The 10,518-nt window shown below is 54.1% G+C and overlaps 1 protein-coding gene across 1 annotated transcript; it reads left to right on the top strand.

Annotated features, from left to right (window-relative positions):
• The first annotated feature begins 588 nt into the window (after positions 1–588).
• On the top strand, positions 589–10,023 carry SSRP1 (structure specific recognition protein 1). Its single transcript, XM_028515305.2, has 17 exons — positions 589–735; positions 1,197–1,338; positions 1,778–1,963; positions 3,054–3,159; positions 3,425–3,615; positions 3,721–3,951; positions 4,077–4,180; positions 4,274–4,402; positions 4,608–4,829; positions 5,558–5,630; positions 6,052–6,190; positions 6,318–6,363; positions 7,578–7,707; positions 8,110–8,280; positions 8,441–8,529; positions 9,054–9,240; positions 9,504–10,023. The coding sequence occupies exons 2-17, from the start codon at positions 1,285–1,287 to the stop codon at positions 9,573–9,575; spliced, it is 2,130 nt and encodes a 709-aa protein (XP_028371106.1). The 5' UTR covers positions 589–735; positions 1,197–1,284; the 3' UTR covers positions 9,576–10,023.
• Positions 10,024–10,518: the final 495 nt, after the last annotated feature.

Below are 10,518 nucleotides of genomic sequence, written 5' to 3'. Positions count from 1 at the left end.
TCTGGCTCCAAGGTGAATCTGACACCAGCACTTGAACTTGACACCACCATTTGCCAGCCTCTTCCAGGCGATCCATACATTGTGGTTAGAGACGTGAGGCTGTTGGGTGCAGACAGTGAACTCGTTTCCAACAGGATCCAGTCCCATGTGACAGGGTAGAGCAGGGCAGTCACGATGACACCAACACCCGCATTCTCTTCGCAACCAGTGGGAAGGGTCGTTTCTCTTCACGGCTCTTTTAGGTATTTTTCTTCTTGTCCCACAGTCTACTTTCCTTTCCACGCAAACCCCTGTTGCAGAAGGACCCATATCAATACCCATTCACACACATCTGTGGAAAGTTCGTCTCAAGAAAACTACAGTTTCTCTTCAGAACTCAGCCCTTCACTGAAGTGTCTGTACTTTTTTTTTTTTTTAAGAGCCCTACGCATTCCCATTTTCTGGTCTGACGCTACCCGGGCGGGACTTTCTCGCCGCCGGCCGCCCTCAGGTCCTCCGGAGCCGCCGACGCTCTAGGAGACCGCCTAGCAGGCGGGCCGCGCTCGCGTCTCTCTAGCCAGCTCGTCCGCTCTATGGTTCAGGTGCAGTTTCCGGTGGCGGGACGCTGGGTGCGCACGCGGGAAAACCTTCCCCAGTGTCCCCCACCCCCATCCCGTGTCCCCGCCCCCTCCCCCGCCTCCCTCAGTGCGCCCACCGCCCCCACCCGGGCCGTCGCGAGGCAGCTTGCTCTAGGAGGTGGGTGGTCGCCGTCCCCGTGCCCCAGGAGGGTGCGAGTCCCGCTCCCCCGCGGGCCTCTCGAAATGGACTGTTCCGTGTTCGAATCCGCGGGCAGCGGGCGAATCCATTTTAGGGGGCGGGGAGAACCCTGGTCTGGGGCCGCGACGCGGTGGGAGCATTGGGAGGGAGACCCTGCACTCTGAGCTGGGTTGGGGCGCGGGCGAAGTGCGGGCTCCGGCAGTCCCTGGGGTACCGCTGCGCGTTGCCATGGCGCCCGGCGGAGTGCCCAGAGCCTGTATCTGGCTGGGGTGTAAGCGCTGCTCCAGGCTCGGTTCTCGAGCGGGGGCCTGGCCCCTCGAGTCCTGCGAAGCCCGCCTGTAGGCTCCTAGGCAGAGCCACGGTTGCCTGCCACCTGGCCCCGTCGGTGGGCAGAGTGAGGTGTTGTTTTTCGTGCTCACGTGTCTCACATTTGAATTCAGGTTCTCAACCTGCTGAGTATCTGCACACCCATCCAGGAATTGGGGCCCAGCTCCCCAGTTGAGGCCAAAAGAAAAGGGGCAGGTCATCATGGCAGAAACACTGGAGTTCAACGACATCTATCAGGAGGTGAAAGGTTCCATGGTAAGAGGGGCTCAGGCTTTTGATACAGGTGGGAAGCTGGGAGAGGAATAAACTTTTAGTCCATTAACAAGAGCTTGTGTCAATGATGATATTACTTTGGAAAAGGAGTTCAGAGTATCACGTGTACCTGGTGTTTCCCCAACAAAAGGCAACTGTGGCGGAGTACAAAAGTTACAGGGTCTCAGAGTTTGAAGAGGCCATCCCTGCTGCTTAGTCCGGAATCCCGAAACTGAGGACCTGCAAGGGTTCTGGATGCCAGAGCCCAGGTTGGAATCTGGACTTCCTGGCTACTTGTCCCTTTTTACTGGCCCCCACCACTTCAGCTGTGGCTTCTGGATTGATTATCTGGCCATCCGAGAATGGGTGGGTATTGGTTGGGACTCTACCCCACAGGCACTGTGTACTGTCCCCCGTGCATTTGGGCCTATTTTTCCAACAGAATGATGGTCGGCTGAGGTTGAGCCGCCAGGGCATCATCTTCAAGAACAGTAAGACGGGCAAAGTGGACAACATCCAGGCCGGGGAGTTGACGGAAGGCATCTGGCGCCGTGTGGCTCTGGGCCATGGGCTTAAATTACTCACGAAGAACGGCCACGTCTACAAGTATGACGGCTTCCGAGAATCGGTGAGGTGTCTTGTTGCCGTAAGCCCTCTCCTGTGGTGCCATCTTATTTGATTTTAATTTTCTAGGGAGTTTGGGGCTCTTTCCTTTGATAACTGACCATGCAGCAGCTAGTTTGGGCTGCAGAGAGTGGGGCCATTCAGGCCACAAAGCCCTCGGCATTCCCCTTTGGGTGTCAGAATCTCGGGAGTGTTTTTGTGTCTTGACTCCAGAAGGTTTCCTGCCATTGTGATTTTTTTGTGGTTTCTGCTTTTGCCTTTATCCGGGTTCGGAATCTTAGCTTGATGCTTTGATTTGGGTTTTGTTTTTCCATTTTGAACTGCTGGAGTTAAGGACTTCATTTTAATGTCCACTTTCATTAACGCAGTACCCACGCAAAGGTTGCAGTGAGAGGCTGGTAGCTACGGATTGTCAGTTTCTTATTCTACTCTTGCCTCCCAAAGATCCAGTACCCAGAAACTATCTCTTTCAACATCCTTTTTTAACATTTTATTTTATTTATTTATTTATTTATTTTTTATTTATTTTTAGAGAGGGAAGGGAGCGGGGCGGGGGTGGAGAGAGAGACACACACACATCAATGTGCGGTTGCTGGGGGTTATGGCCTGCAACCCAGGAATGTACCCTGGCTGGGAATCGAACCTGGGACACTTTGGTTCCCAGCCCGCACTCAATCTACTGAGCTACGCCAGCCAGGGCAACATTTTATTTTTTTTTTAAGATTTTACTTATTTACATTTTTTTATTTATAGAGAGAGGGGAGGGAGAAACAGAGAGAGAGAAACATCAGTGTGTGGTTGCCTCTCAGGTGGCCTCCTCTGGGGACCTGGCCTGCAACCCAGGCATGTGCCCTGACTGGGAATTGAACTGGCAACCTTTTGGTTTGCAGGCCCACGCTCAATCCACTGAGCTACACCAGCCAGGGCTCAACATCCTTTTAAACAATGTTATAGCTGAGATTCTTAAGTCAGTATGGATTTCTGATAAAAGGTATATTGAGGCAGTTTCTCAGAAGTAAATAATCCCAGAATGTTTAAGTTTGTGTTAAAAACATCAGGGTTTACTGGGATTTCTCTCTTCACTGCACCCGCAGGAGTTTGAGAAGCTCTCTGATTTCTTCAAAACTCACTATCGCCTTGAGCTAATGGAGAAGGACCTGTGTGTGAAGGGCTGGAACTGGGGAACGGTGAAGTTTGGTGGTGAGTCCTGGGCCAGGCTGAGGTCTGGGGAGAAGGTAGGGTGAAGGTTGTCAGCCTTCAGCTTGTTTTGTGCTGTTTCCACCACTGTCTCTGATTTCCTCTCAGTTTGTAATTCGTCACATACTTGTTGAAGACCAACAGTGTTTTGGGCACTGTGTCTGGTCTTGGGGGTGCAGGGTAGATGCAGCAGCCATAGTCTCTGGCGGAAGGGGGTTTCTGCACACTCAAGGGGAGATGCTGTGGCTTGACAGCCTTTTCCCCACAGGGCAGCTGCTTTCCTTCGACATTGGCGACCAGCCGGTCTTTGAGATACCCCTCAGCAACGTGTCCCAGTGCACCACAGGCAAGAATGAGGTGACACTGGAGTTCCACCAGAACGACGATGCAGAGGTCTCTCTCATGGAGGTGCGCTTCTACGTGCCTCCCACCCAGGAGGATGGCGTGGACCCTGTGGAGGTGAGGCTGCCCCTAGTCACCTTGGGGGCAGGTGGTGCTGAACAGGTGCTGGCTGGCCTGGGAGCGGGATCCCTGCTGCTCTGGTACCAGTGTGTGTTTTTGCAGGCCTTTGCCCAGAACGTGCTGTCTAAGGCAGACGTGATCCAGGCCACGGGAGACGCCATCTGTATCTTCCGGGAGCTGCAGTGTCTGACACCCCGAGGTCGGTACGACATTCGGATCTACCCCACCTTTCTGCACCTGCACGGCAAAACCTTCGACTACAAGATCCCCTACACCACGGTGCTGCGCCTCTTTCTGCTGCCCCACAAGGACCAGCGCCAGATGTTCTTCGTGGTGAGCAGAAACGACTGCGGGTCTGCTCCAGTCTTTAGTAGATGGAGTCCCCTGGGGCTTCGTTAATTAGCAGATTGTCATGAGGCATCAACTGGTGCTAAGTCTTGTTGGCTCTTCCTTACCAGATCAGCCTCGATCCCCCCATCAAGCAGGGCCAGACCCGTTACCACTTCCTGATCCTCCTCTTCTCCAAGGATGAGGACATCTCCTTGACGCTTAACATGAATGAGTGAGTGCCCCCTGGACCCAGGCCCTGCCACGGCCCCGCAGGTGTGCTCTGGAAGCCAGCTGTGCTCGTGACCTCATCTTCCTCTGTTTGTAGGGAGGAGGTGGAGAAGCGCTTTGAGGGGCGGCTCACCAAGAACATGTCGGGGTCCCTCTACGAGATGGTTAGCCGGGTCATGAAGGCGCTGGTGAATCGCAAGATCACAGTCCCGGGCAACTTCCAAGGGTGAGCGTGCAGGCCCGGGCTCCTGGGCTGCAGGGGCGGGCCGTGCCGCCTCTAGAGGCCTGGTTGGGTGGTATCTCGATGGTGTCCATCAGCTCCCTCACAGCCACTTGGTGAGGCTCTTGGGTCTGCGCACACGCGTTGCTCCCAAGAGGTGGACCTTGCTGCTGCGGTAGGCACTGACTGGGCTCCCCACGCCCTCCGCCAGGCACTCCGGGGCCCAGTGCATCACCTGCTCCTACAAGGCGAGCTCAGGACTGCTGTACCCGCTGGAGCGGGGCTTCATCTACGTCCACAAGCCACCCGTGCACATCCGCTTCGACGAGATCTCCTTCGTCAACTTTGCCCGTGGCACCACCACCACTCGTTCCTTTGACTTTGAAATCGAGACCAAGCAGGGCACTCAGTACACCTTCAGTAGCATCGAGAGGTGAGAGCCTTTGCCAGTCACTGCTTGGGCATCCTGGTTGTGACCCAGCCTTGACCTGGAGGCCGGGGCCCCCTCTAGGCCTGTGACTCGTTGCCGACTTTGAGCTGTGAGCAGAATTTTTCTTTTGCTTCCCTGGGTTTTGGTTCTTTTCCTTGGAGTGCTCAGCCTTTAGAAGCCTTTATATTGCTTCCTTTCTGTACTGAAAAAAAATATGTCTTCCATATTACGAAAACTCTGAGCTCAGTACTAGCCCTTCTCCTCCTCCACTGCCCCTGTGGTGGGAATGCTATCTCTTTCCTGGAATGAGCTTGGTGCCTGACAACACAGCAGCTAATGTTTATTGAGTGCTCACCGTGGGCTAAGCAAATTAGAAACCTCTTTGTGCTTAATCCTGGTGACAGCTGTGAAGTGTGAAGTACAGACCGGTAAAAAGATGAAAAATCCCCTCCCCTGACATCCTCCCCCTGTTTGGTGCATATTTGGTAACGAGGTGCACACCCCTCCCCACCTTTTCTTTCTCAGAACTGAGAGCTGCACAGGTTCCTCCTTCAGGACTAGTGTAGGACCCCTCACTGCTGCCCTCCGAGGGGCCCTGAGATGTTGGGGTGGAGAACATGGTCAAGAACTCTGGGCCCCAGCATCTGTCCTGGCCCATGGGTGTCTGAACAGTGTGCTGTTCTCCCCTCGGTGACCTTGCCCATCTGGTAACTCTGCATCTCCCCTCACAGGGAGGAGTATGGGAAGCTGTTTGATTTTGTCAATGCAAAAAAACTCAACATCAAAAACCGAGGATTGAAAGAGGTACCTCTGTGTGTGGGAAGGGTGAGCCTCTCCCCTTCCTTCTGTGGTGGGGAAAGGGGCAGGGATTCTTCCGGCTTCTTTTTCACTCTTTCTTCTTTTCTTACCCTTATAGAAAAAAGAGGTGCGTGTGACCCTTCCCCCCCTCCTGGTGCAGGTTTTTTCAGCATGACCTTAGCTCAGTCTCTGCAGCCCCTCAGGATCCCTTAGTGGGACTGGGAGAGGGCGGGGCTTGGACTAACCTTGCTGGCAGGAGGTCTTCAGGGCGCGAGCCCTGCACGCTGGCTGTGTGTGGACAATTCAGCCCCAGGGTCTTCTGGGGGCTGCCGCTCTGACCTTACAGGCATGGGGGAGTGCTTTTGAGTGTGCAGGGGTTCTGGCACCAGGGCGAGTTGGCCCTTACTCCCAGCTTATCCCTGCCCAGGGCATGAACCCAAGCTACGACGACTATGCTGACTCCGATGAAGATCAACACGATGCCTACTTGGAGCGCATGAAGGAGGAGGGCAAGATCCGGGAAGAGAACGCCAACGACAGCAGCGACGACTCAGGAGAAGAAACCGGTGGGCTAGCCTCGGCGGTGCTGGGGTGTGGGGGCAGTCCGGCTTCCCGGTGGCCAGAGCTGGGTGTCTGGGGAAGGGGGTGGGATTTCCATGGGATGAAGCTGATGCGTCCTGTGTTCTTTTTCAGATGAGTCATTCAACCCAGGTGAAGAGGAGGAAGATGTGGCAGAGGAGTGAGTTTTGGTTCCACCTCACGGGGGTGAGATGGTGGCTTAAGGGGACCAGAGATTTCTGGACATTTATTGTGTCCCAGCATAAGCTACTGACCCAGAGAAGAAATGTGACCTCCAGTGAGGTGGTAGATGGAAATGCTTTGAAAATGGGCAAGGGCTTTGGAAGTGCAAGGCACTTTGTGAAGCCAGGAAAGTGTGGTGGGGAACTTGGTGTGTTCGTGTAAGTGGAGAGTCCAGGGATGAGGTTGACGGTAGGCACCTGGATCAAGGTGCTCAGAAGCTGTGGGGAATCTGTTTGCGTTTGTTCTGATTTCCTTATTGGGTAGGTTTGCCCCATGTGGTGCCAAATGACCTTCAGAAGCTCTGGGCAGGTTTAACACCCAGGAGCGCCTGCTCTCGGAGCAGCAGAAAGCCGTGTGCTTACGTGGCCCTTCCGAGGCTGAGTTACGAACTTGTGCGGAGAACTAGGCCACGTGTCCATCCTCGGTGCCTGCGGTTGGCTGAGCCTGTCCTGAGTGGCGGCATGGTGGTTCCCAGCAGAAAACTGGGACTCTCTTGATCCTGAAGTATTTGGAGTAAATGTTGGACAGGAATGAAAAATAAAACTGATAGCAGTCCACTCTCTGTGCTTTGCCACGTGCTTCTTCGTAGTGAGTCAGTGAGTCAAGACTTAGGAAACGTCTTGAAAACGGTTCAGTGCCATGCAGGTGTGGGCAGTCCTGCCTTCTGTGAGATTTCTCTGTGTTTCAGTTAGGACTTTAATTACATGGGTGTGTACTGGTTTAGCCTGGAGCTGGTTCCCCCCACTTCTTTTTAGTAACTGTCTCTTTACCAGAAAGACTACAGGGTAGATTAAGATGATTAACTCAAAGGAAGTGGTGAAATGGATGTAGGCATGCCGATGAGACAGAGTTTCTGTCCTCAGGAGCTTGGGGAGGGAGTAGGACCTGGGTGAGGCTGAGCCCAAGGAGAGCAGCTGCAGCCCATTTGCTTTTTCTTTGATTGATTCACTCAGTAGCCCATCGCTATGGCTGGGTGGTGGAAGCCACCCTAGCACAGGGAAGGAAGCGGGGTTGGGGATGGAGGTGGAGGCTTTGTGGCCCTCCTCCCACTCTCTTTTTTCAGATGATGTCTTTGGACTTATTTTCTTCCTGTCCTGAGGCCATGGGGTGCCGTCCTCCCTTCCGGAGTCTAAGCCCCACTCTCCTTGGCAGGTTTGACAGCAACGCCTCTGCCAGCTCCTCCAGTAATGAGGGTGACAGTGACCGGGATGAGAAGAAACGGAAACAGCTTAAAAAGGCCAAGATGGCCAAGGAGCGCAAGAGCCGCAAGAAGCCCATGGAGGTACGGCCTCTCCTCTGAAGAGGAGGGTGCTGGGTGGCCATTGTCTCTCTCTGGTCCACCACCAGCGGGGCCTGTTGACTGGTCCTCCTGGGGCTGATTTTTGTAGTTAGTGAGTACGGCCTTGACTAGTTATCTTCTTGGAAGCGTTTCTCTCTGGTCCTTCACGTAATCAGCTTCTGGGGGAGATCTGAATCAGGAGACCAGAGACAGGGGCCCCTAATGAGCTGGGCACAGGGGTGCGGAGGGGAGGAAGAGCTGCCCTTAGGGAGCTCTCAGTCCAGCTTGATGCTGTTTAGTCCTTTTTCCACTTTGTGCCCAGGGAGGTGACACAGATAATTTTGTGGGGAGAATGTAGGGGTCTGTGGTGTATAGACAGCTGAAGGCATTTGGGTTGTCATGCAGGTGAAGAAGGGCAAAGACCCCAATGCCCCGAAGAGGCCCATGTCTGCCTACATGCTGTGGCTCAATGCCAGCCGAGAGAAGATCAAGTCAGACCATCCCGGCATCAGTATCACGGATCTTTCCAAGAAGGCAGGCGAGATCTGGAAGGGAATGTCCAAAGAGAAGAAAGAGGTGAGCAGCAGCAGAGATGAGGGTGGCGAATCTTGTAACCAACAGAGGGGCGGGGGCCCATTGGAGCTTTTCTGTATAGGTTTTGCCTGCACCTGGGGGGAGACCTCATTCTCTGTTCTCTCTGTGTGGTGGTGTGTGTGTGTATGTGTGTGTGTGGCAGGAGTGGGACCGCAAGGCTGAGGACGCCCGGCGGGAATACGAAAAAGCCATGAAAGAATATGAAGGGGGCAGGGGTGAGTCTTCTAAGAGGTGAGTGTTGGGAACAGAATGGCCCAGTAGCCGCCTTTTTAGCAGACAGTTTTGCGGGTCCAGGTTGAGAACTGGGGTGTCGAGGAGAACAGAGTAGCCTCCGACGGCAGCAGGACAGTGCTTCTCGAGGCAGGGCAGGCAGGTGCCTACGTGTGAGGCGTGTGCCAGGGGGTTCCTGGTCACTGAATAAATATGGCCCATGTTCCTAGAGGGTCAGTTTTATTTGAAGGTATAAGGTAAAAATATATATACTATTACAGATCATAATTCATACGAGTTTTTAAAGAAAAAGAGATGTCAAGTATGACATTTGCGTATGACCAGGACATGGCCTCTCAGTCTTCTGGTTACTCACTCGCAATGCTTTTCCTTGGGGCCCATGGGGCTGACACGGCGGGCTAATGACTCCAGTGTGATGGGCACTGTGGCTGGGACCTAGAGAGGCCTTGTGAAAGCTGGGGAGGTTTGGCCTTGGCGATGGGGTAACCCAAAGGCCTAGCCCCTTTGCCTTCTCGCTAATGTAGGGACAAGTCGAAGAAGAAGAAGAAAGCAAAGGTAAAAATGGAAAAGAAGTCAACGCCCTCTAGGAGCTCGTCATCCAAGTCAGCGTCAAGGCAGCTCAGTGAGAGCTTCAAGAGCAAAGAGTTTGTGTCCAGTGATGAGAGCTCTTCAGGAGAGAACAAGAGCAAAAAGAAGAGAAGGCGGAGCGAGGTGCGGCAGGAGTTTGGGGGCTGTGGGGCCTGGACGGGTGAGGGGCATCCGAGTTGGGAGATGGCAGATGTTTCTGCACCGGGGTTTGTGGCTGGCCCATAAGAGTAGTGGGATGGAGTGGATTGGTGGAGTTCTGGGGCTCGGAAGGCTGGTGCTGGAATGTAGGGACCGAGGAGGGGACCTGGGGGCCCTCACCACTGAACAGTGGCTGCGAAGGCAACCAGGAACCTACCATTTCCCTTAAGAGACATTTGGTTTTTCAGGACTCTGAAGAAGAGGAACTGGCCAGTACTCCCCCCAGCTCAGAAGACTCAGCATCGGGGTCTGATGAGTAGACAGGAGGAACATTCTCTCTCCTGGGCTTCTCCGGTCACACGCCCAGTCTCCTGCCCCCCCCCCCCCCCCCATGTTTTTGTACCACTTTCTCATATAAAATGTAGCGTTTGGATTCTGTGCCATCTGAACAAGCCGTCCCGGGGTGTGCACTGTGCTGGGACAGCAGGGGAGGCATCTTCCTTGACTGCTGCTTCACAGGGACGACGGCTCTTTGTAGTTTGGGGCGAGACCGGGTGGGAGGCAGGGCAGTGCAGGGACTCAGGTCCTCATCCTCCTCTCCTGACCTTCGGGACATGGCTGCTGCTTGTCCTGTTCAAGTTGCTGCAGCAGGGCTCGGGTGAGGTCAGGCCTGTAGCTCCTAACTGGGGCATATTTCTACTTTTATTTTGTATTTCTGGTCTGTGAAAAATGAACATTTAATAAAGGGAACTGACTTTGGAAACCATGTCCATGTGCCTTCTCTCTGTCCCTGTTGTGTGGCTCTCACTGTTCTCGGTGTTGACCGCACCGTGGACTGGGCAGGGCCCTGCTGGGCAGCCGGGAAGCGAGTTTTCAGGTACATCCTGTTCTGTTCCCGGCTGGACAAGCATTGGTTTTCACCCTCGTCTGCCGGGATGGGCCACCTGAGAGTCTAGAAATGAGAGCTGATCTGATTAGGCAGTCTCTCTCCCAGTTCACTCCATTAGCCTAGCTAAGGGGAGGCAGCTACTGTCTCCATCTCCAATCATTACCTACGAATCAAGGGTCTTCCAAGGTTTTAGATAATGGAATCAGGATTGACTGGCCTCTCTGCAACCAGAATGGAAACCTGAGCCCCGGGAGTTGGGAGGGTGAGTGCGGTGTGGGAGTGGGGGCACAGTCTGATGGGGGTGCAGGAAAGACGTGGAGTACGCTGAGGCTTGTTTTTCAGGGAGCAAAGGGGTGCACCAAGTTAGAAGAATT

The sequence above is a fragment of the Phyllostomus discolor genome, chromosome 6, assembly GCF_004126475.2.
Source record: "Phyllostomus discolor isolate MPI-MPIP mPhyDis1 chromosome 6, mPhyDis1.pri.v3, whole genome shotgun sequence".
NCBI classification, from domain to species: domain Eukaryota; kingdom Metazoa; phylum Chordata; class Mammalia; order Chiroptera; family Phyllostomidae; genus Phyllostomus; species Phyllostomus discolor.
Note: the sequence above shows the minus strand (reverse complement) of the source record. Positions and strands in the feature narration are given on the sequence as shown.

Coding starts and splice junctions, on each gene's coding strand:
- SSRP1 (XM_028515305.2), top strand. CDS start 1,285: ATGGCAGAAACACTGGAGTTCAACGACATCTATCAGGAGGTGAAAGGT. Junction 3,616..3,720: donor ATGGCGTGGACCCTGTGGAG/GTGAGGCTGCCC, acceptor GTGTTTTTGCAG/GCCTTTGCCCAGAACGTGCT. Junction 8,281..8,440: donor TGTCCAAAGAGAAGAAAGAG/GTGAGCAGCAGC, acceptor TGTGTGTGGCAG/GAGTGGGACCGCAAGGCTGA.